We start from the raw sequence: 27531 nt of genomic DNA, 5'->3' as shown, positions 1-27531 counted from the left end.
GTCTTTCCAAGGATCTCAAGGACTATGTGGCTTCTTGCTCAATCTGTGCCCGAAACAAGACCTCCCACCTGAAACCAGCGGGTCTGCTTTAGCCTTTGCCCATTCCCGATAGCCCTTGGGCACATATTGCCATGGACTTTGTTACTGACCTTTCTCCTTCTGCGAGTAACACTGTCATCTGGGTGGTTACTGACCATTTTTCCAAGATATCCAAGTTTATGCCTCTTACCGATTTGACTTTTGCTCATCTGGCCAGCCTTTTCCTCCAGCATATCTTTTGTGTTGCATGGCCTACCTCAACATATCATTTCAGACAGGGGAGCTCAATTTGTTTCCAGGTTTTGGTGTGCTCCCTGTTCCCGGCTCCAGGTAAATTTAGACTTTTCTTTGGCCTATCAAGTTGGGCCCATGGTTACTTGGACCATTCATGGTGCTGAAATGCATCAAAACGGTTGACTACAAGCTCTGTCTGCCCTTCACCATGCCGATCCTGAACTAATTTTTTCTAGAAAGTCTACCTCTCTTCCCATACAGTCTCCTCTGAAGTCTATGCTGTCAAGATCTCCCTGGCCATGATGATGGTTAGAAGGAGAAAATATTTTTTGGTTGACTGGAAAGGTTTTGGACCGGAAGAGTGGTCCTGAAAGCCAGAGGCTAACATTCTGGATCGGGAGCTCATCAAGAAATTCTTACAGGCAAGGAGAGAGAGGCCAAAGGGGTGGTGCTCACACAGCTGTGGCAGCATCCCATGCTTTAGACCACGGCACCTGCTCCCACTGCAATCAGTGTCTGGTGGATGCTGGAGCCCACACGCTGGGGCCCGTTTGCCCCCTAAGTGCCTCAACTGTCCCCAATCCTTTCTGCTGCTCCTCTGTTCCATTGCACCCCTTCTCCACGCCTCCTAGGGCACATGTGCGCTGGGCCTTCTAGATTTAAAAGACCAGTGTGCCCTTAATTGGTTATGCATCTAATCCCCTTCCCCTATAAAAATACAGCTGCCCTGTCATTCCTTGTTGGAGCGGCTCCTGCCCGTGATTCCTGTCTTTGGTTTCTGCCCATTATAGCTGTCCTGGTTCCAGATGTTCATGCTGCTGCAGTCTTGTTTGCCTTCGAGCCTACGTGTCTCCAGCAGCACCTTGTGCACTGCCGCTGACAAGCCAAGCCAGGGGTAGTGACCTGGGGGTCGCCTACTACAGCAAGTGCAAACCACCTTGTGGTGGGCTCTGGTGAAAACCAGCTGCCCCTTAGACTCTGCTCCCTGGTGCAGCTTTCACCATAGCTAGCTGTGGCTCAGCAGATCAATGACTCCTGCCATTACAATCGGGGGTTTGTTTTTTACATACCACATAGTAGGCTACAATAAATTAAGCTGTGGTTTATCTCTAATGCATCTGCTAGAAGATATTCAGCATATTCTTTTATATCTCACAAAAATATATTTACTAAAATGTGAGAAATCCATTCTAAAACCAATTGTAATGTTTTGATGTCAAGATGGTTCTTGAATATCATTTAATATAATCAGCTGAGTTTTATGGACAATTTTATGACATTTTCCCCTGATTGACTTTCCCTCTTGTACCTGAATGCTTTTAGAAAAACTAAACTTCAGCAAAACTGCTTTAAGGAAATTTCAGAGGTAAGTGCCGCACATCAATAATCAAGATTTAACTTGTCTGGTCCATGCCCTCTAGTCTTTATAGCTGAACCTTTCTGTTCTTATTTTCTATACAAAATAGCGTACCAGGATAAGCGTTACCCACTCTAGCAATATCGTAGCAGTCTGTGCTACACTCTGGGAGCTGCATATCAGCATAGCTGATACCTGCAATCAGCTAAAGCAAATCAGTCTATGTATATTAACCCCTTCATGTCCGAAGTCATTGGTGCCCAGATGTCCGGGCATAATTAATGCTATGTCCCTCCCTAAGAGCTTTTAATTTTTTTACCTACAGGGCTGGTTGGGGTGTCAATAATTGCGCCATGATCTCTAGTTTTTCATAGTATCATACTGGTGTAAAAAAAAAATAAATTCTACATTCCTCCATTCAGCAGGCGGCAACAACAATGTATATTTGAATAGATCTGACAATTCCGCATGCTACATTATGTAACATGTTTATTTGTATTTTTTATACATATTTTTTATAATGGGTACAGAGGTATTTTAAACTTATATTGGAGGGGTTTTTAAGGTTTTTTCTTATACTTTTGAAAATGTTTCTTTTATTACATTTTTTTACACTTTTATTTCACTGTTCATAGCATAGATCAATGTTTTCGGCAATCTGTGCATAGAGCCTGCCTGAAAGTAGACTGTATGCACAGATGGACGATGCGACAGGACAGAGGTAAGTGTCTTACTATCGTCCGTCCGTACAAGAGATCGGGACCTGCGGGGGTCCTGATCAATCAGGGACAGGTGCTTAACCTGTCACTGACAACTTTAAATGCTGCGATTGCTATAGATCACGGCATTTAAGGGGTTAATGACAGGCAGCTGCGGGATGGCACTGCACTGCAGTTGTTGCTCCCACAGCTAAAGCCCCTCACTCTCAGGAATGTATATCTACATTCCTGTTGCACAGGGCATCTGCAGTAGGAACATATATATATATATAGGTATTGCTGACCTGAAGGGGTTAAGTAACTTATCACGCTCTTATTATAAAGGAAATGGCTGCAGAGTGCTCTGTCACCCAGTGGATCTCTCTGATGAGCATGCATCAACTATCATGAATTGCTCTTTCCTCAAACGGTAAGTACACGGCCACAGAGTTGGTTTGGAACTACAGGTAATTCAGTAGCACTTCCAGGCTTCCATAGGGAATGTGACATCACGTTGGATTTCTGAAAGTGTTATACCGGGAGAGAGTAGCGTCATCGGCCGGGGTGCACTCCTCCACTTTAATACCAAACACCAGCGGATTGCAGCAAAAACCAGCAGTGCTGAACAGCGGAAAGAGACTGCTGTGCAAGAGTTCTACTTAATTACCTGTAGTTCCATACCAACTGTGTGGCTGTGTACTTACCGTGTGAGGACAGAGCAATTCATGATAGTTGATGCATGTTCATCAGAGAGATCTGCTGGGTGACAGGAACCTGCAGCCATTTTGTTTATAATAAGAGTGTGATCAGTTACTTAATATACATAGACTGGTTTGTTCTCTTTTTCTGTTGTCATTTATTTTAACTTCCCAGGTCACAATAACCAAGAACTTGATTTTCAAGATCTAAAAGCTGAGCTGTGATTGGTTGCAAGGGCAGTTTACACCATCACCCATATTTTACACCCTTTGATAAATCTCCTATGTGTCTCTGTATTGCTACCCTGTGATGTGAGTTTCAGCCTAGTAAAGGTCTTGCTAGCATGTTGCAATATTGTATTTAACTACTTTAATTTACATTTGGTGTGCATCCACATTACATACAGCGCTCCACACAGTATCCATAGTAAAATAGGGGTAGTTGAACACCAATTTAAAATCTTTGACATTTACATAACCCAATAAAAATATGGCGTGACAGGCCCCAGAGTACTGAGATATTATGGGTCAATCTCACCTACAGACTATGAAGCAAGAAAAAACAAATAAAATTGTAAAAGAAACTTTGCAGCTGCCATGACTGGTTACTCACAGACAGCAGTTCATTAACAGTAACTTATGCCTGTCCCCAACCACCAGTCAAGGTTAGATGTGATTGCAAAAAGTCTTTGTGGTATGGGCCAGATGAAAGACAAGAAAGACAAAATGAACAACTCTGATAAGAGAAGATATCACCTGGGAGTTACTGGATGTAACTGTTTATTCTGTCTCTGACTGTGTCTTATTTAGGGTGGCCCCTGCTACAATGTTGCACCAGGGCCCAGGAGCCATTAGCTATGCACCTGCTACCACAAGTATAACACCAATGCTGCATCCTGCTGCTTCCAGGCCTATGCACCCCCTTTGACCCTGTGCTTCTGCTGAGACAGCTACTTTTACCACCATTCCTGCAGTAAGTAGATCATGTTTTCTACTTTTTGTTCATAAACAAAAACAAAAAACATTCCTTTTTTACTTTCCAGGATGCTGATCCTCCCGCCACTTGCTCAAATTAGATGAATTTTTGCACAGCTTGTAAAAATCCATTGCTTCTTCATGTACCTCAAACTTATCTGTTTCGAATTAAACATTTTGCCAAGATTAGGGAATTATTTTACAAACATATAGCAAAGGCCAAAGGACAAATTAAAATTTGTGAATGGATGAAAAAAATTAAAAAACATAAAGTACTTTATGAATACCTTCTTTGCGCCATAATATATTCGACACTGCAGCATGGTGGAGGAAAAAAACAAACAAAATAGAAACAAATAAAATGTGAATATGTAAAACAATGGATAAAAAGTACATGCATTTATATTGCTCCATTACAATGTATATTCATTATAGGAAAAAAAAAAAGAAAAGAAAAACAAAACATAATATGATAGTAATGGTGGACCCAGCTATAATAACTACATATAAAATATCACTTTAAGATGATCATCAAGAATTAATAAAATTACTTTTATTATTCTATTCATAATAGAAACCTTTTTACTGAAAACATCAAGGACAAGGTTCAATAATGACGAAGCTTGTCTGCATTTATTCTACTAATGTTCTGCACTTATAACCTTTATTATGGTTCTATTTGCTATGGCTTGAAGACCCCCACAAAGTCACTTTTCATCCTTAATTAGTTGGTCCAAGAAAAAAGCGTATGCTATAAACGTCTGAAAGTATCAGCCCCATGGACCATATTGCTATACAAATGTCCTTAACTGCTGATGTTGATTTTACAGTGTATGAACAAAACCTTAGGAAGCATCTATGAAAACATTTCTTCTATAATTTAGTTAATAATAAACCATTTCTTAATAAAGTGCGTCATTACAGAACTTGCATTGACACTAATATTTATCAGAATCCTTCATGCTTTCACTTACAACATTTTATTTTACCTGATTTACAAAGCGTGTTTAATAAAAAGACAATGAAAGTTTTTTCATTTTATTAAGTGGCTATAATTTAGCACTTTTAGCTGTTATAAAAGTATGTTAACATTTTGATGGGAATGGGAAAAAATTGTATTTGATTTAAAATAAAAAGGTAACTTTACTTTGTACCTAACTTTATATTTATTACTAGTTATCAGCAATTTCGAATGATCGGACTAAACAATAATGTGGTTCAGGGTCAGGGCCTTTCTTTATCTAGCAAAAAAATTTCTATAAAGAAAATGTCAGCCTGAAACCAAAATGCATGCACATTATGTTTCCTTCTATCACACAAATAAATCTAAAAAAGTTGCAAGATATAAGGCTGGGTTCACACATCTCCATCATCTATATCATAAAAATCAAAGTCTGTCTGTCTGTCTGTCTGTCTGTCCTTCTGTCTGTCTGTCTGTCTGTCCTCTATAGACTTCCAAACGCCTGAACCGTTTGACCCCAAATTTGGCACACAGATACATTGGGTGCCCGGGAAGGTTATTGCAAAGGTCCCGTCCCCGCCAGATGTACAGGAGGGGAGGGGGAGGGGAAAGAGCGCCCCATAGAGATGAATGGGAAAATCTCCTCACTGCAAACACAGGTGATATAATTAGCTGCAGCAGACACGGCAGTTGGAGCCTTAGCAACCAATAGGATTACTGCTTTCATTTTCACAGGGAGCAATGGTTGCTAGGGAAGCTACCTCACAACATCCACAGTAATAACTGGTAGACCCCCTACTCCATCTATACAGTACATGTATATACAGGACCCCCTACTCCATCTATACAGTACATGTATATACAGGACCCCCTACTCCATCTATACAGTACATGTATATACAGGACCCCCTACTCCATCTATACAGTACATGTATATACAGGACCCCCTACTCCATCTATACAGTACATGTATATACAGGACCCCTACTCCATCTATACAGTACATGTATATACAGGACCCCCTACTCCATCTATACAGTACATGTATATACAGGACCCCCTACTCCATCTATACAGTACATGTATATACAGGGCCCACTACTCCATCTATACAGTACATGTATATACAGGACCCCCTACTCCATCCATACAGTACATGTATATACAGGACCCCCTACTTCATCTATACAGTACATGTATATACAGGACCCCTACTCCATCTATACAGAACATGTATACAGGACCCCCTACTTCATCTATACAGTACATGTATATACAGAACCCCCTACTCCATTTATACAGTACATGTATATACAGGAGCCCCTACTCCATCTATACAGTACATGTATATAAAGGACCCCCTACTCCATCTATACAGGACATGTATACAGGGCCCCCTACTCCATCTATACAGTACATATATATACAGGACCTCCTACTCCATCTATACAGTACATGTATATACAGGACCCCCTACTCCATCTATACAGTACATGTATATACAGGGCCCCCTACTCCATCTATACAGTACATGTATATACAGGACCCCCTACTCCATCTATACAGTACATGTATATACAGGACACCCTACTCCATCTATACAGTACATGTATATACAGGACCCCCTACCCCATCTATACAGTACATGTATATACAGGACCCCCTACTCCATCTATACAGTACATGTATATACAGGGCCCCCTACTCCATCTATACAGTACATGTATACAGGACCCCCTACTCCATCTATACAGGACATGTATATACAGGACCCCCTACTCCATCTATACAGTACATGTATATACAGGACCCCCTACTCCATCTATACAGTACATGTGTATACAGGACCTCCTACTCCATCTATACAGTGTATGTATATACAGGACCCCCTACTCCATCTATACAGGACATATATATACAGGGCCCCCTACTCCAACTATAGAGTACATGTATATACAGGACCCCCTACTCCATCTATACAGTACATGTATATACAGGACCTCCTACTCAATCTATACAATACATGTATATACAGGACCCCCTACTTCATCTATACAGTATATGTATATACAGGGAACTACATCTATACAGTACATGTATATACAGGACCCCCTACTCCATCTATACAGTACATGTATACAGGACCCCCTACTCCATATATACAGTACATGTATATACAGGACCCCCTACTCCATCTATACAGTACATGTATATACAGGACCCCCTACTTCATATATACAGTACATGTATATACAGGACCGTATATACAGGACCCCCTACTCCATATATACAGTACATGTATATACAAACCCCCTACTCCATCTATACAGTACATGTATACAGGACCTCCTACTCCATCTATACAGTACATGTATATACAGGACCCCCTACTCCATATATACAGTACATGTATATACAGGACCCCCTACTCCATCTATACAGTACATGTATACAGGGCCCCCTACTCCATCTATACAGTACATGTATATACAGGGCACAACAGGTATACCAAACTGTGACTGGGTAACACTGATACACCAGACCTGACCAATACTGCCATACTGTGACTGGATAACACTGTCATACTAGACCTGACCAATACCGCCATACTGTGACTGGATACCACCGCCAGACCTGACCAATACTGCCATACTGTGACTGGATAACACCTCCATACCAGACCTGACCAATACCGACATACTGTGACTGGGTAACACCGCCACACCAGACCTGACCAATACCGCCATACTGTGACTGGATAACACTGTCATACCAGACCTGACCAATACCGCCATACTGTGACTGGATAACACTGTCATATAAGACCAGACCAATACCACCATACTGTGAATGGATAACACCGCCACACCAGACCTGACCAATACCGCTATACTGTGCTGGATAACACTGTCATACCAGACCTGACCAATACAGCCATACTGTGACTGGATAACACTGCCATACCAGACCTGACCAATACTGCCATACTGTGCTGAATAACACTGTCATACCAGACCTGACCAATACCGCCATACTGTGACTGGATAACACTGCCATACCAGACCTGACCAATACCGGCAAACTGTGACTGGGTAACACCGCCACACCAGTCCTGACCAATACCACCATACTGTGACTGGATAACACCATCATATCAGACCTGACCAATACCACCATACTGTGACTGGATAACACCGCTATACCAGACCTGACCAATACCACCATGCCGTGACTGGATAATACCACCACACCAGACCTGACCAATACCGCCATACTGTGACTGGATAACACCCCCATACCAGACATGACCAATACCGACACACTGTGACTGAATAACACTGCCATACGGATAAATACATCCCTGCAGGTATACAGGACACTACAGGTATATAGGACCCCAAACCTATACACTACAAGTGCACGGGACCTCCACAAACTATATACTACAGGTATACAGGACCCCAAAACTATATACTACAGGTATACAGGACCTCCACCAACTATATACTTCAGGTATACAGGACCTCCACCAACTATATACTACAGGTATACAGGACCCCAAACTATACACTACAGGTATACAGGACCCCAAAACTATACACTACAGGTATACAGGAACTCCACCAACTATATACTACAGGTATATAGGACCTCAAACTATACACTACAGGTATACAGGACCTCAAAACCATACACTACAGGTATAAAGGACCTACACCAACTCTATAATACTGGTATACAGCACCTTCACCAACTCTATACTACAAGTATACAGGACCCCAAATATACTACAAGTATACAGGGACTCCACCAGCTATATACTACAGATATATAGGACCACAAACTATACATTACAGGTATACAGGACCTCCACCAACTCTATACTATAGTTATACAGGACCCTCAAACTATTTACTACAGGTATACAGGACCCCCGAACTATATACTACAGGTATACAAGACCTCCACCAATTGTACACTACAGGTATCCAGGACCCTCAAACTATAAACTACAGGTATACAAGACCTCCACCATCTATACATTACAGGTATACAGCACCAACTATATAGTACAGGTATACAGGACCCCCAAACTATACAGTACAGGTATACAGGACCTTCACCAACTGTACACTGCAGGTATACAGGACCTCCCTCAACTATACACTATAGGTATACAGCCCCCCCCAACTATGCACTACAGATATGCGAGACCCCTAAAACTATACATTGTGGGTATACAGAACCCCTCCAACTATGCACTACAGGTATACACTAATTCCACTGATTAACTCAGATGAAACAATACCTTTAGCTTGGCCTTCTGGGCACCTTAGAACAAATCTAATTAACACACTGACACTTTATACCCGGGCAGCGCCGGGTACATTTTCTAGTCTTGCATATTTTCCATCTGGTGTGCAGGTGGCAGATATATAAACACTGAGCACAGCATTTTTTGATCCAGCTAAAGGGCAAATATGCCAGATGATCCAAATGTCCAGTGCTGTGAACCATTTTAGGTCATGGGGCAACAAATGGAACGCTGGAAGCGAAAGAACCGGCTTGTGGCATCCAGTGTCCCCATTTTTTCCCCATCATGGACAGTGTCAGATCACTAGACGATTAACCCCTAGACGACCCTGGGCGTACACGTATGTTCTGGGCCGCCTAGGGGTGTTCAGAGCGGGGCCCCGCTGGCCCCGCTCTGAACTGCTGTGGTGCCGGGTGCAGCATGTAGCCCGGGACCGCAGCTATTAGACGTGCCCGCTAATTACGTAATCAGATGCAACTGTCAAAGTTGATAGCTGCATCTGTTTACTAAATGCAGCCTTATCTCTGGTGTCTAGTGGGGGGATCGCCCCCCCCCCCGCGACTCGATCGTGAAGGGGCGATCCCTGTGTCTGGTACCTGCTGGGGTCTGATCCCGGCTCGGCACTCGGCTGTTTTCGGCTGCAGCAGCCGAAAGCAATTGAGTGCCGATCTCATTAATCTATGCAGTATAACTATACTTAATAGATCTCAATGAGAGATGAGTGTACTTATTCTAGAAGTCCCCCAGGGGGGCTTCTAGTATAAGTATAACAAAAAAAAAAGTGTTTTTATTATTAAAAAGCCCCCTCAACTAATAAAAATTAGAATCACCCCCCTTTTCCCATGTTACAAATAAAAATAAATAAATAAATAAACATGTTTGGTATCGCCGCATGCGGAATCGCCAGAGCTATTATTTTATCACATTCCTGATCTCGCACGGTAAACTGCGTAAGTGCAAAAAAATCCCAAAGTGCAAAATTGTGTACTTTTGGTTGCATCAAATCCAGGAAAATTCTAATAAAAAGCGATCATAACATTGCATATGCACAATCAAGGTACCAATAGAAAGTAAAAAAACATTGCGCAAAAAAAGACACCTCACACAGCCCCATAGACCAAAGGATAAAAGCCCTATAAGCCTGGGAATGGAGCGATTTTAAGAAACATATATTTGTTAACAATGGTTTGATTTTTTTACAAGCCATCAAATAAAATAAAAGTTATACATGTTACATATCGTTGTAATTTTAATGACTTGAGGAATATAACAACACAGTTTTACCCCAAGGCGAACAGCGTAAAAACAAAAACCCTCCAAATAAAAAAAATTGTGTATTTTTTTTTTCAATTTCACCACATATTTAAATTTTTCCTGCTTTTGCAGTGCACTTTATGAACAAATTCAGCCCATCATTGCAAAGTACAATAAGTGTAAAAAAAAATAAGAGCTCATGTGGGTTTCTAGGTGAAAAAACGCAAGTGCTATGGCCTTTTAAGCACAAGGAGGAAAAAACAAAAACGCAAAAATTGAAATTGGCCCAGTCCTCTAAGGGTTAAAAATCCCAGTCACATTGGTTGACATTTAAAAATTAACTTAACTATTAAATTAAATAAAAAAAACATAAATTTTTGCTGTGATTTAATTGACTTCAATGCAACACATTGAAGTCAATGGAATGACGGACGTCCAGTGCACACAGTGTATTAAATAATGGATGTTGTATGCGCGGCCATCAACATTTTGATCACGACTTTTATTTTTGGACAGGGGGCCAAACAGTGAAATGAAGGCATCATTTTTTCTTTCCAAAAATGGAGAGGGAAAAATGTTTAAGCATAACCTATGTATGAATGAAGCCTCCGGACAGAAAATATTAATATATGTGATTTCATTTTTTTGTATTTAGTTCCATATTAATGATATTATCTTAATCAGTGAACAGTAAGGAATAATGTGCTTATCCTCAGGATATAGAGCTCCACTTGGCAGAAAGCCTTAATTACATAATTCTGCAAGAGCTGCTAAGATATTTTGTACTGAGCTTCAGAAAATGCTTTCCTGGACCATTTTAAAACATGACAAATGACAAACAGCAATACATTTATGTTCTCAAAGTTAAAGGAAAGTACCAGAAATAACTTATGTATTTACATAATTGCACAAATGAGTCCAAGATACTGATATTTAATTATAAAGGTAATTTAAAGCATTGTGCAGACTTGCATAACATGACACAATTTATCTCAATGCTCCCACTTTTATAAGCCTTGCTTTGATTTTATAGACACATCTTGAATAATCCCTGAGCAGAGATGCATTCACTGATTTTATTAATTGATATGTAAATTATACATTGAATTTTCCATTAAGGTAAATCTTAACCTTTTAAAAACTGTAAAAAAGGATTTTCTCAATTTGTTGCAAAACTATGCAAAGAACTTAAACTTTTCTACAAATGAACGTGTAACATATGGACAGTGCCACTTTGGTAACTGTGTACATGGTGCTTATTGAGTGCTGTGTTTATAGAGTTCAAGAAAGCAAGGATAATGGTAATAAAGCATCTCTGCCTTCTCTATGAGAGGTCCACCTGTCTGTGGCATCTGGCTCATCTCTTTTTCAGCTGCACACTGTAAAGAAATATGAAAAGATGTTGGGTAGTTCACAAACATAAATAATAGTAAAGGGAATGTGAAGATTTTCTCTGATTAGAGACATGCTAAAACATATTCTTTTTTTCTTTTTGTTTTAGGACTTTAATTTATTATTTTTTGTACATTGTTGTGGGGGCTCTCATCTTGCCTGAGCTTAGTGAGATCCTTTAAAGGAAGCCTCACGGACAGAGACAACCATAGAAAGGACCTGTCCTCTTGAGATGAATGTGAAACATTTCTGAGCATACTCTGTGACCTTTGAAGAATTCATTCCATAACCATCTGTTATTGTCTTATACTGATGCTGTTCAGCTACGTGTGTCACTTGTCTACAGATAACTTTACAGCAGCCCCCTGCTTATCACCCTAGACAGAATTCTAGTTGGTTAGAATAAATAATAAAAAAATTATTAGAAACACATTAAAATTATAAAAAAAAAAAACTTTAACATAAAAACTTGATTTTATGTTATGATGACACATTCTCTTTAATTTCAATCTTTGGCGGTTATTTACTATATGGGCACTAACATTTAGGATTCTTCCATTGTAATGTTGGATAACCCTTTTAAAGGGATAGTGCGGCGGTAAAGAATTATTGACAGAATAACACACATTACAAAGTTATAAAACTTTGTAATGTATGTTATGTCTGTGAATGGCCCCCTTCCCCGTGTCCCACCACCACCACCACCACCCGTGTACCCGGAAGTGTGGTGCGCTATACATACCTGTCACATGCCGACTCGTCTACGATCTTCAGTCTGCGATGTCGTGTTCGGACGGCCGGGCCAAATCCCTTCGAGCATCCTGAGTGCCGGCCGCCCTCTTCAGCGTCATCGACTGCTCAGCCGCGATTGTCTGAGCATAACTGTGCTCAGCCAATCGCGGCTGAGCAGCCGATGACGCGGCCGCGTCATCTGCTGCTCAGCCGCGATTGGCTGAGCCAAACTGTGCTCAGCCAATCGCGGCTAAGCATCTGATGACGCTGAAGAGGGTGGCCGGCTGTCCAAAGACGACATCGCAAACTGAAGATCGGAGACGAGTCGGCACGTGACAGGTATGTATAGCGCACCACACTTCCGGGTACACCGGTGGGGGTGGTGGGACACGCTGAAGGGGGCCATTCACAGACATAACATACATTACAAAGTGGTATAACTTTGTAATGTGTTTTATTCTGTCAATAATTCTTTACCGCCGCACTACCCCTTTAAGACAAAATACATGTTCCAACTTTCTTTCTGTTACTGTGCACCACTGAACTGCATGCTCATTTTTACTTTAAAATTCCTCTCTACATATTTATATATTGTTCATTGTGAAACCTTTTTTTTACTTTTCTTTTTTTCTTTTACATTTTCTGTGGTCCATAAGTCTGAATAAAAATAAATCTATTGTTTAAAAACATTTGTTTACAGGGACAGATCCATTAGACAATGTGGTCCAAAAATATTGTGCCATTTGTCTGATGGGAGAGATCAAAAGATACAAAAGACTTATGATTATAGGTTCCCTTTATTGATGAGAGGAGAGCTTGCCCTTGCCCACCCCCCTCAGTACTAATTTAGGGGAGTTAGTGTATCTGTTTGCATAATAACCTACCATTAATCCCTGTCTGAAGTGGAGGGTGACATGAGGGACAAAAGGAGAAAATAAATAACTATAAACTCACTGTAGGCTTGGATCCCATCTATTAACTATACAGCACATTATTTTAATGGCTATTAGGCAAACCAAGTGGTCTGTGAGATGTACAGTACAGTGCCTACATACAGTAAATCAACATATTCTAGAAATAAATATGCTCTTAAACATACAGATATGCTGGCCTACAAATAATAATCACATTGCCTTGCTGTAGCTCTTACTGCACCATTATAGCTCAATGTATACAGTTCTTATTATTTTCCAGTATACTCATGCCTACTGTATACACAATGAATATACCACAATAGTCTAAAATATTAATTTAAAAAAATATATTAAGCAATGGTGGACAATGTTTGACCAGGTAGAATTATAAAAAAAAAAATAGTAGTGTAAAGCCATTAATATGTATCACCATTCAGAAAACCTAGGAAAAGATGATAAAGGCAGTATGACAGATTTGAGAGGATTAAATCCTAATGATAAAATTGGAAAAAGAAACATTTTCACTTTTTCCTATTTTACAGTTGACTTGCCTTAATACAAAAACAAATCTGAAATCTGAATTTTTTTTTTGAATGACAGAGGTGAGAGATTGAAAAATTAGCAGAGCTGAAATAATGTAATAGGAAAGATGTGGTTTGTCTAGAAAGCAGTTCTGCACATTCCAAGAGTCAATAAAGGGGAAAAAAGAAAATGAAGAGGTATAGGTGAAATGAGTTGGCAAAAGAGCCACACTCCTTAAAAAAAAACAAAAAAAAAACAGAAAAGATCAATGAAAAGATTTTTGTTATAACACCTGCAACTACTTCAAATACTTTTAAAAGATTACAAAGCTTTCCATGTCAATATGTCCCAAATGAATTATTAAAATCTAGTCAAAGCAGTCATGGACTTTTTTTTTTACACATATTTAACCCTTTCACGACCTGGGGTCATTGATGGCTCAATGCCCAGGTCGTGTTTGGATGTCAGCTTATGGGATCATAATGCTCTCATAAGCTGATGTCCGTATCTCTGCTTCATTTCCCCTGTCCCTTGCCGCTGTTACAATCTTGTTACAGCGGCAGGGGAGAGAGGGCAGAGATTATGGGCACGCGCCCCACGCACCCAGCCTTCCCTCCCGACCCCCGCCAGCTTCTTTAGCCAGGAAACTGTTTCTATGCATACCATCGGGGCTCTGCGATCACTTCCTGTAGAGGGAGAATTCTCTATTTGGAGCCCTGTAGATGCTGCGGTCGTGCCTACCGCAGTAACTACAGGGTTAATTCTCAGTGTTGAGAGTTGCGGCGGGTCCCCGGCTCCTGCGCCTGTGTCATCCTGGATCATTAATTAACGTCGCTGCAGAATCAGGCATAGGCCGCAGCTCTGTTAATTAACAGTGCGGCGGCGGGAGGGGGTTAAGCTATCTACATAAAATGGTAGGAGTATATCTGCAAACTTGCTTATTTTTCATTGTAGATGTTATGGAGCAATAACAACATGTTACTTGCCATTAACCTCTCTGATCAAAAAAAAAAAAGAAAAAGAAAAGGATCTTAGGATTTTCTATAATATAGGTAGATACAATTCTGGCTTCTGTTTTTCTACCATGCACCATTCTCTTCCTTCAATGTACAGTTTCTATATGTTAAGTGAAATGTCAACATATTCTTGTGTAAATGTCAGTATACACATTGAATAAAACATGACAACGCTCTATAATATTGAAAATGCATATCTCTGCAAAAACTGAAGAAAGGAGAAGTCAGGAACACACACTGTATAGCAGAGCATGCAATGGAACAACTATTCACAGTGATTACATATTAGGCTTAGGAGATCATGGTCACAGCTCTGTGATGAAGTTGATACTTTAAACTTATGATTCTAATTTTATAGGTATAAACCCTCCATGGTATGTTCTCAACAGTAAATGTTCTGATGTGTCTTGCAGTAACCTATTGCATTTTTTCGTTATATTTTTGTAAATTTTGGCAATTCAAGTGATCAGTAAAAAAAAATTGCAAAAATTAGAATTATTATTTCATCAGTTTCGGAGCTTAGAGCATCATAATGAATTTATGATTCAGTAGCAGAAGTAGCAAATATTTTACCACACTTTGAGCACAATCAAACATCCCAATGCTCGATTGAACACTATGTTCCACTGAGCATGATCGCTGGTCATTTAAGTTTCTGTGGGAGGCCCAATTTGATCATGTGCCTAATAGGCAGCTGTATTTGTTAGGAATGCATTGCAGACTGGCCCTTGGTAGCTCCCTAGTTAACACAGATTACTTCTCCTTCTGACCTGCAGAGAGAGTAATCCTTTATACACGGTCCAGCACACATCAATGTTGCCAGAGCTGGACGTAATGACTGTGGTTATTATCCCCTTAAATGCCACAATCTATAGCAATTGTGGCGTTTTAAAAGTGTAAAAAAGTAAAAAAAAAAAAAAACCTTATAAAATAAACCCCCAATAAAATCTTAAATTACCTCCATTCCCATTATAAATATATGAAAAAAAAAAATAATCATTAATCAAAGTGTGCAGAATGGTCCATACTATAAAAAAAAATATGTATTGTTTCTGCGCGGTTAACAACGTAAACGAAAAGATGGTAAAAAAAACAACAGAATTGCTGATTCTTTTAAAATTATATTCAGAAAAAAAAATTACAAAAACTTAGCTGAATTTTTCTTTTACACCACTATATAACCAACAAAAACTAGAGATCATGGCGCAAAAAATGACACCCCAACTAGCCCTGTAGATGAAAAGATAAAAAGCGATATAGCTCTTAGAAGGTGAGGAGGAGAGGACTTCTTCATTGTGACCTGGACATCCTTACGTCAATGACCTTCAGTCTTGAAGGAGTTAAAGACAGGTTCATAAATGATGATGATGATCGTTCGGGTTCATGCGAACCCTAATTTTCATTAAGTTCGCTCATCTCTATTGAGAAAAAATTGACAAAAGGCAAAATTTTTTCCATATGTATGGAGGATTATACATTAGATTACCTTTTTCTTTCAATGTAAACTAAGCAGTTTTGTACATTTTACTAGCATGTTTTGGATAACTGAGCTACTTGGATTTACAATTTGCTATATAATAAATGTTTGTGTTAGCAATGCTGTGCTAACAAAGAGCTTAGAGCAGTGATCAGTCTTATGTTCACACAACATCAAAAATAGAGAAAAGGCGGATGATTTTGCTATTTAAAATAACGTTTCTTTTTGCCATGATTTAACTGACTGCAATGGCAATGCATTAAAGTTAAGGGGAAGACGGACGTCCAATGCACACAATGTTTTTACCGCGAAAGGCAAAATATTGAACATGATCATTATTTTCGGACATCTTTTGCAAACAGCGGACATTTTTTATTAGTTGTTCACACACAGTTTTTCTTTTGTCACAGTTTTTTCTCTGTTTTTACTATTAAACTCAATAGACTTTTCAATTAAGCCGCACCCAAAGGGCAATTAGTAATCTAAACTAGAATAATGTACAAACACCAGTCATTGCACTAAGGGGAGCTCAGGCTGCTAAATGACGGCCGTTATTTTAGACTCAAAATGACGGACGTAATTTTAAGTGTAACTTAAAAACATTGTGTGAACATAGTCCTACACATGGCATTTTCACTTGTGGGTCAGTTACAATTTTTCGCTTCGGGGTCTTTTTTGCAAGGCTTCCCTTCTAAACATTTCCCTTCCGTTATATTTCTCCTAGCAGAAGCTATGTGTATAAGAAAAACAATACTAATTCCACATAAATACTCATGGCCATTCTAAATGTGTAGGTGTTTGCATATAAAACTGATGTGATTGATCACACACTTCCACTCTAACTTCGTAAAAGCTCTTTAAAAAGATGTACTATATTTCAGAGATTTTCTTTGCATACATTAGTGTCTCAGGAAGCAATAATGTAGAAATAATTTTGTTTACATATAGAGCGCAGGCAAAGACATAAAATTAGATATCTGTGTATATTATGTTTTAGGAAATTAACAAAAAAGGCATTGTTAAGTGCTAAAATGACAGGTTTATTTTCTAAATGTAAAATAAAATACACTGGAATGGCAGTGGCTTTCAGTAAAATATTGTACTTCGATTTCTAATGGGACAAAATGCTTATGTATTCATTATTATGAGAAATCAATCAGTTTTAAATAAAAAGCAATTTGAAGAGTACAGTGAATAAACAATGTAAGGGTATGTTCAAACAATGTATTTTTTTAAGTAAAGTTTTTTCAATGAAAACAGCGGTTGTTCTTTTCATTGATTTCTTTGACTGATTTTCTTTGCATTGATTTTGTTGCAATGCCGCCCGTTTCATGCACGCCCCAAACCGACAATGGTTGTTGTGTTTTTGTGCAAAAAATGAACACGTCAATTAATAAGGGACACTGTTCCATCAATAGCGGACGTTTTTATTCTTCCATGCACACATGAATGCAGTCTGTGCATCCGTGGTGTGTATGGAAATCATTGCTTAATTAATTTCCTATACACACCTCCAAAGGGCCGTATGGAAAACAATGTTCCTGCGGCTGTCAGAGCTCTGATGGTCGCAAGAACATGGTGAAAACTGGCTGGTGTTTGGCCAGTATAAGGCTATGTTTACACAACAGACGCTGTTAAACTGCCAGCTGCCAGGCTGAATTCAGGACGTTTCTGCAGACGATATCTCTGTATCGGTTGCAGGAACATTATTTTTTTTACAATTGACTTGCAGGCACCATCGGGTGTGTCCCCAAATCAATAAGCCATTCACTTTAATGTAAAGTGCGGCCACCGGCCAACTTAACATTGTGTGAACAGCTATTATTTTTGGACGCTGTTCATGAAACAATGTCCTGAAATAATAGACATGTACATTATTTTATTGCCCTTTCTAAAGAACTGGCATTAAAATAATGATGTGTGAACACAGCGGGTGGCATTGCATTTACTTCAATGCAATGTTGCCCCTGCAGTAAAGAACGGCTGCTGATTCCATTGCAATCAACATCCATTCTTTACAGAAATATGACGACTAAGGCTATGTTTACACAACGTCAAAAATAGAGAAAAGGCAGACGATTTTGATGTTTTAAATAGAGATGAGCGAACCTCGAGCATGCGCGAGTCGATCCGAACCTGAACTTTCGGCATTTGATTAGCGGTGGCTGCTGAAGTTGGATAAAGCCCTAAGGCTATGTGGAAAACATGGATATATTAATTGGCTGTATCCATGTTTTCCAGACAACCTTAGAGCTTTATCCAAGTTCAGCAGCCCCCGCCAATCAAATACCAAACGTTCGAGTTCGGATTGACTCGAACCCGAACCCGGTTCGCTCATCTCTAGTTTTAAACATTGCACAATTTAACTGACTGCAATGGCAATGCCTTGAAGTCAACGGAAAGACTGACGTTATTTTAAATGGAGCTTAAAAAACCTTGTGTGAACATAAATTAACAATGGCTGTGTAAACATAGCCTTAATATGTTTATGTGTGAAAATTAAGTTAAATGGAATGGTGGTAATGAGATAAGCCAGATAACCTTATGTTGTGTCATCATCTCAATCATGTTTATCTAATTGCCTGTTATAAAATAACAATATGAAACATAATCAGTAAATGATAAAGTAAAACTACAGTCACAAATAATAATAAAAAAACAGCCCTCACATAGTGTTTATATACATTCCCTAAATGATCATTTCTTTAACCCCTTAAGGACAGAGCCAATTTCGATTTTTGCGTTTTTGTTTTTTCCTCCTTGTGCTTAAAAGGCCATAGCACTTACATTTTTCCACCTAGAGACCTATATGAGCCCTTATTTTTTGCACCACTAATTTTACTTTGCAGTGACAGGCTGAATTTTTTTATAAGGTACACTGGAAAACCAGAAAAAAAAAATTGTGTGGTGAAGTTGAAAAAAAAAGCATTTTGTTTATTTGGGGGGGTATTTGTTTTTACGCCATTCGCCCTGGGGTAAAACTGACTTGTTATATGTTCCTCAAGTCGTTTACGATTACGGCGATATGTAACATGTATAACTTTTATTGTATCTGATGGCCTGTAAAAAATTTCAAACCATTGTTCACAAACATATGTTCCTTAAAATCGCTCCATTCCCAGGCTTATAGGGCTATGGGGCTGTATGAGGTGTCATTTTTTGCACCATGATGTTTACTTTCTATCGGTACCTTGATTGCGCATATACGACTTTTTATTGCTTTTTATTACAATTTTTCTGCATTTGATGCGACCAAAAATGCTCAATTTTGCACTTTGGGATTTTTTTTGGCGCTTACGCAGTTTACTGTGCGAGATCAGTAATGTGATTAATTAATAGTTCGGGCGATTATGCACGCGGCGATAGTAAACATGTTTATTTATTTATTCAAACTTTTATTAGGGGAGGGGGCTTTTTATTGACAACAACACTTTATTTCTTTTTTTCACACATATACTAGAAGCCCCCCTGGCAGGTAAAAGATACGGACCCCGGACCCCGGCAGGTAAAAGATAGCTCCTCCGGGACAACGTCCCGGGGGAGCGATCTCCGCCACTAGACAACAGGGAAGCGCTGGATCTGGTAATCGGATGCAGCTGTCAACTTTGACAGCTGCATCTGATTACCTTTTTAATCAGATCGCCATGCCCGCTAATAGCCGCGGTCCCGGGCTACACGCGGCACCCAGGACAGATTCAGATCAGGGTAGCCGCGCGGCCCCATTCTGATGCCCCTTACCGACAATAGGGCATAAATATACGCCCTTTGTCGTTAAGGGGTTAATATAAATTGTAAATGCTTTATCATTTATCTTGTTTTTAAAGTGGTTACTGGTACTGCAGTTTTTAAAAAATAGAGCTTGCTTAAAAGCTTGAAACGGGCGCCATCTTATCAGCAGCAGCCAGAGATCAGGTCAGGCATTTCATTCTTAAGCCAATCCAGGCATTTCTTAACAAGCTCTGGTATAATGTTCTGCTTTTAGACAGATTGGTAAACCTGGGCCTGTCTGTGTAGACTGGTTAACTTTTAGTTTGATTTAAAAGCACCATCTGGCTGCAGCATTTTCAACCAATATCATGAAAATGCGGAATGTGAATCCAGACTTACTTTGCAGCTTCTTGTAATGTCTTTGACACATGTAAAATAGAAATAATCAGTCATGTGACCTTACTAGATGTGAGTAGTAAGGTGTTTATCATTTACCAGGGAACAAAACCTGTAAAAATCATATACATATACAAATACATAGATTTATGTATTAACGATTAAGATGGGAAAATTATACACAAAACAAATGTTGTCTTGGTGAATCAAGTTTTTGATTAATACGGCCACTGCTGAAATTCCTGCAACCAGTTTAGGGGTATTTATTAAGAGATGTTAAAATGTGTATGCAGTGTGTTCATTTTGATAGTAGCTAAAGGAATACAAAATCTTACAGTGTTAGGCTTTGTCCATTGTATAATAAATTGGGGAAGACGGCCGTCTTGTACCATAGTCGGATGCTAAAAATGATCATGGTCATTATTAGCGGCCATCTATTTAATGAGACCGCTGTTTTCCGCTAATATTATTACGCATTGGGAACATAGCCTTACACTATAGGCCCCATCAATTATACACATTTCATGTGCGAAATAAGATAGAATCATAGTTATACTGTTCTGCTTAAGACCAGTTAATATGCCATCCTAAACAATCTAATAGTCTAACTACAATAAACAGTCAGGGGTGGGCTGGCCTGGTGGGCAGGGGGGCCACGACCCGCAGCTGACTTGCGAATAGCGAGTGAGAATAGCGCGATCGGCCACCGCGCTATTCCCTCGGTCTCTTCCGGGCCACCTGATGCCCCCAGGAGCCGCGGCTGCAGATGTGCTGCGTGCAGGCACGTCTGCAGGAACCTACATCAGGTCCCCAGCGGCTGATGTCACTTTGGTGACGGAGTTAGGGCGGTTGTTGTTGATGGGGGGGTGGTGCTGGGGGATGCACGGGGGGCTATTCTATATGGGGGGTGCAGTGCACGGGGGCTATTCTATAAGGGGATGAACGGGGGGGCTATTCTATATGGGGGGATGCACAGGGGGGCTATTCTATAAGGGAGGAAGCACAGGGGGCTATTCTATATGGGGGATGCAAGGAGGGCTATTCTAAATTGGGGATGTACAGCAGGGGGGCTATTTTATATGGGGGATGCACAGGGGGGGCTATTCTATAAGGGGGATGCATGGGGAGGCTATTCTATATGGGTAGATAGATAGTTAGATAGATAAATAGATATGAGATAAATAAATAGATAGATAGATAGATAGATAGATAGATAGGAGACAGACAAATAGATAGATAGATAGATAGATAGATAAGAGATAGAGAGATAGATAGACATGAGATCACAACCAGCTGACACATTTAAATAATGAGAACCTTCTATGGGGATGATCCTGGTATTTGTACAGTGGATGGTATTTAGTAATAAAGGTGGTGAATGGGTTGTGATTAGAGATGAGCGAACCGGGTTCGGGTTCGAGTCGATCCGAACCCGAACTTTCGGCATTTGATTAGCGAGGGCTGCTGAACTTGGATAAAGCTCTAAAGTTGTCTGAAAAACATGGATACAGCCAATGACTATATCCATGTTTTCCACATAGCCTTAGGGCTTTATCCAACTTCAGCAGCCATCGCTAATCAAATGCCGAAAGTTTGGGTTCGGATCGACTCGAGCATGCTACAGGTTCTCTCATCTCTAGTTGTGATATTTGTTTCTTTTATACTGGTATTATTGGTCTTAGTATACTGGATTTCAGTTATGGTGTGGTGGTATTAGTTAGTATGGTGTGGTAATGGTTGTGGTCACAGTGATAATATATGTTTGTTATACACTGGTGTATTGGATTTGGTCAGTAACAATATATGTCTTCTATCCCCTATCAGTTCTGTTCTGGTGTCACATCCACACACACTCAGCCCCAACAGAACTATGTATACTGATCTCCCACAAAGCCTCCAGTTTACAATACAGAATCCTCCAAATACAACAGCTACAAACACTACAACTCCAAGCATTTACTTACAGTCTGCAGCCCTCAGGATATACTGGGAGTTGTAGTACATCCTCTGACAACAGCTGGTGCTGTAGAGATTTAGGGCTGATGGTTGTAACATGATAAGAGAACCAGAAGGGTAATGTAAATGATTACAGCACTGATATCAGGGTCACCGGGTACACAGCATGGTACCTTAAGGGGTGCATTCACACAGACAGATTTATCTGACAGATTTTTTAGGCCAAAGCCAGGAATGGAGTTGAAAAGAGGAGAAATCTCAGTTTTTCCTTTATGACCTATTCTCTGCTTATAGTCTGTTTCTGGCTTTGGCTTCAAACATCTGTCAGATAAATATCTCTGTATAAAGGCGCCCAAAGGTACTATGCTGTGCACTGGAGATAGGTTCCCTTTAATCCAACAGATAAATAAATATATATATATATATATATATATATATATATATATATATATATACATATATACAGTATATATATATTTTTTTCTTAGATAGCTCTCATTACATACTATATAGCATGTGAGAGAGCACTAGGTTTAAAGAAGTACTCAGGGGCTTGAGACATCTCATCCGGAGGTAAGACAATTACAAGGGCTTTTCGTGGTAGGAACACTGGCCCCAATACTATAATTCTGTGCATGTGGTATCTTTCTTTCCCGCACTTATTTGGGGAGGGTAATACCAGGTGAGGGCCAGAGTGGTCCTTGAAGGATGGGCCCCTAGCCTGCCTCTCAAGGGCCAGTGCTGTGTGCTTGCCCCCCAGGCTAAAATTTGCCAGCCAGCCCCTGTCCACAGCACAGGGGATAACAATCTGATCTGTGGGGGTCAGACGACTGGGACATTCACAATACATAATACCTGTGAGTCACTTAATGCAAAACTGCATGTGAGTTCATTTGAACATTTCTGTATTTACTTGTGTTAACTTGGTATCTGAGCACTTTATGGTCACTGGGTGCTGTATATTAGTCTTCATTTAGTGGTTTGGTATTGTTGTACAAGAAGAAGTCACTTCTTTTCGAGCTACAGGAAATGACCAACATTTTGCACTGCAAATATCTAGAACATGTGCCTTTCTTTATAGTTTTAGCATGTTGAATTTTATTTAACGTAAAACGGTGAACAACAAATTAATTTCTGCATGGAATAATCTCCATAGAAATAGGCATATCACGTATTGGTTTTCAAGGGTAGTCTGTGAAGAAATGCACTTTTTGTCCTGTGCACTATTTTATATTGCATTAGACTTAGGGCCCTATTACACCAACAGATTATCTGACAGATTTTTGGAGCGAAAGCCAGGAATAGACTATACACAGAGAACAGGTAATAAAGGAAAGACCAAGATTTCTCCTCTTTTCAAATCAATTCCGGGCTTTGGCTAAAAGAAATCTGTCAGATAATCTTTGGTGTAATAGGGCCCTTAGTACAAGTACTAGGGTAAGGTAAGATGCAATTATCAAATACAAACTTCTATTGGTTCTTAAAATTAGCCTTATACCTTTAAAAAATATGGAGGGGCTCCTCAAGATAGAGAGGTGAAAATGGATTCCAAAATGAAAAAAATAAATAAATAATAAAATAATAATAATAATAATAATAAAAAAAAAAAAAATATATATATATATATATATATATATACAGAAAAACATCAAGTGAACTGTTTCTATCCTGTGAACCAGTATATCATTAAAATAGGCACACCAAACATTACTGCAGGCAGAGAAAAGTCCTGTGCAGCGATATTTACCAGCATATGGTCGATAGCGGCAAAACCCCTTTACAGCCTGCATTGTGAGTATGTTGCGGTGTGTGCCAACTGATTAATGTTCTATAGCGCAGTTATCATCTCATAAAAAAAGGACTGTGTACTGTAAATGATTAAAACTGATAAATTATTATCCAACTTTGCTGACTTGCATTAAGGTGTCAACTGTTTATGTAGTCTATTGTTGTTTTATGCTTAATAAAACACTACAGTAAATTTAAAACACTAATATAATTTATAGTTTATCAACATAACTGAAAGTCATATTAGTTAGCGATAACATATAAATGCAGCATATTGCATAAAGCAAAGTGGCAGAATATGAGTTGAACTTCTTTTCTAATGGGTCCTAACAGTGCAGTGGTGTAATATCATTATATATATTCACACATTGTATTTTTGTCAGTATTTTGGCCAGTCTTTTTTCAACCAAAATCAGGAGTGAAACTAGCAGGGCAAATTATAATAGATAAATTTACCCAGTTACCGTGTTTTCAACCCACTCACAGTGTTTTCAGCCCACTCCTGGTTTTGGTTAGAAAAAAAAAACGAAACAAAGACTGACGGAAGTACTACATGTGAAATTAGCTTAGTACTGAAGGTTAAGTCCACGTGTCTTCTTACACATGGGTTACAATATAAACCATTTACATGCTGGTTCTAAAACAATAACCAATAACCAGTAGTAAAGTGGGGAAATGAATGTCAAAAACTGTACTCATGTTTTACATGAGTATACACTTATGTATGTAAAACTTAAGTAATATAATTTATTACATACGTGTCTTTCTGGCTGAGTCTTCCACAAAGAGAGAAGAAATATCTTCATCTACTCCAGCTGTATTCTTGGCAATGCAAGTATATGCTCCAGTGTCTTCATAGCGCACATTGCTGATGTGCACTTCACTGCCATTTGCTAGGGGAAGAAAGGAAATATTTTACAAATGAATATGCTGATTTTCTCGGTCTATGAGAAACTGCTAAAGCTGAAAAAAGAATAATTGCAATAAAATGAGATATATGTGCAAATGATTAAAAGTTCAATTTATTTGTTTAAAGAGGACATGTGGCCAATGCCAAAAAATAACATGTTACTATGATGAAATAGCTTATGAGTGCCCTGTTTTCACACCTGTTACTTGATATGCCCTTTATTCCTTATATATGTGGGTTCATAGGGAATCGTCAGGTGGGCATTAATTTAGTTTAAATAATGGGTGTGAATTTTATGTGTTGGGCTTGATTATGCATTTACGAATTGTTTCTTAAAGGGGTTTTCTGATTTATTATTATTTTTCCCTTATCCACAGTATTGGGGACAAGTACAAGATTGTGGTAGAGGGTCTCACCTCCAGGGATCTCTAGCTCCTTGAATGGTGCCACAGGTCGGAGCGTTACCAGCTGCTCCATTGAAAAGTTGTCCTCTGTTCTGCAGATAGGGTCAAGTAATAGCAAATCTGAAAAACCTCTTTGAAGGGCATGTGTCACCTAGATTTTATTTTTCTGAAAAGAGTCAGATACGAAAACATGTTCTTTTTTCTAATCTGTTTTTATTTTCTGACTGAATTTATTTTTATTTCACCTTTTTTACAATGTAATGGAGGCTGCCATCTTGCCTGAGTCATTTTTAAAGGGGTTATGCAGCGCTACAAAAACCATCACTTTTGCCCCACTCTTGTCTCCAGTTTAGGTGTTTTTTTGCAATTAAGCCCTATTTATTTCAATGGAACTTAGTTTCAAAACCCACCCAATCTGGAGACAAGAGTTGTGCAAAAAGTGGCCATGTTTTTGTAGCACTGGATAACCCCTTTAAGAGTATTTAGTGACATGCTCTACAGGAAACCTCATGGACATAAACAACAATAGACAGAGTCTGTCCCCTTGAGATGATTGTCAAACATTACAGAGTGTACTCTGTGACCTTTAAAGAGGTCATTCCACAGGGATCTGCTATTGTATCCTCTACTGGTGTCACATCAGTTATAGTGGCCTCCTCTTCTCACTACAAACAGAACAGGAACTCTCCTTTTAGTTTTAGACCCAGTGGTGAGAATGTAAACTGCAAGATTTTAGCATTATGTTATAATAAATATATAAGAAACTAAAAAATTGCAACAAAAAATTCTTAAAAAATTTGTTTAACATAGATACTTGATTTAAACATCAGGTCATTTTCTGAGGACACCTTTAAGTATTCATTCCCCTCAATGAAAGAATAAACACCATCTTACTGTATAACTCCTGTCACCTAAAATTCAATCCTATTATTAAAATTAGTTACGTCAAAAAGGTAATTTAAATTATGGGAACTTTCACGGCTGTGGTGACCTCCCATGCGCCAGGCTGCCTACTGCACCCGCTCCCGGGCTCTTCTGGAGGCATGAACAGCACAAGCTAGGGCCCAATGTTGCCTCATCTTCAGGCCCCACTGGGCAATTAACAGTTTCACACTGCAGCTCAATCCCTTTGTCACCGGTGCGCATTTCCTCACCTTCTACAGGACACATGCTGGCTCAGTAAAATTTAAAGGGGCAGTATGTACCCCCAAGCACTCCCTATAAATTTCTGCCCCCATTCTGACCCTGCAGTTCGAGTACAGTAATACCTCGGTTCCTGAATACCTTGGTGTTCGAACGCTTTGGTATTCAAACAAAATTTCTACCTGAAGTTTCATTTTGTATATGAACAAAATCAGGGGGTGATAACTGAGAGTTATTGAGGTGTTCCCAACCAAAAAGAAAGGGGCCTGTGATATAAAATCACCTCGCACACCAATTAGAAATAAAAAATGATTTCTTTATTAAACATTAATCCATGGGAAAAAATGACACACTGAAACACAGACAATTAAAAACACAAAGAATACATCAAGGGGGTCCTAACAATATAAAGGGGAACAAATTCCCACAACATAAACAAAATATACCCAAATTAATGCAAAGCGCTACTGCAATATAAGCACGGAATGAGTGGGGAGCAGTGGACCCCGACATGAACACCATTATTTGGTACTATCCTTGCTTTTCTGTCTACACTTGCCCTTTTCTTTTTGGTTGGTAGTACTTATTTTCTTGTAATTTCACTAAGCTCTTTTCATATTAGGCATTCTATAGTCCACACAA

General features: G+C 39.3%; 1 protein-coding gene across 1 annotated transcript in view; it reads right to left on the bottom strand.

The window, feature by feature from the left end:
• FSTL5 (follistatin like 5) overlaps positions 1 to 27531 on the bottom strand; it is a 538172-nt gene that overhangs the window by 60088 nt on the left and 450553 nt on the right. The window contains exons 11-12 of the mRNA XM_069976180.1: positions 25191 to 25325; positions 4289 to 4315 (exon numbers count right to left, since the gene is read on the bottom strand). Of these exons, the coding sequence (XP_069832281.1) occupies positions 4289 to 4315; positions 25191 to 25325 (162 nt within the window). The remainder of the gene's footprint in view (positions 1 to 4288; positions 4316 to 25190; positions 25326 to 27531) is intronic.

Source organism: Dendropsophus ebraccatus, chromosome 7 (assembly GCF_027789765.1).
Source record: "Dendropsophus ebraccatus isolate aDenEbr1 chromosome 7, aDenEbr1.pat, whole genome shotgun sequence".
NCBI lineage: Eukaryota > Metazoa > Chordata > Amphibia > Anura > Hylidae > Dendropsophus > Dendropsophus ebraccatus.
The sequence above is the reverse complement of the archived record's forward strand: the minus strand, read 5'-3'. Positions and strand labels throughout refer to the sequence as shown.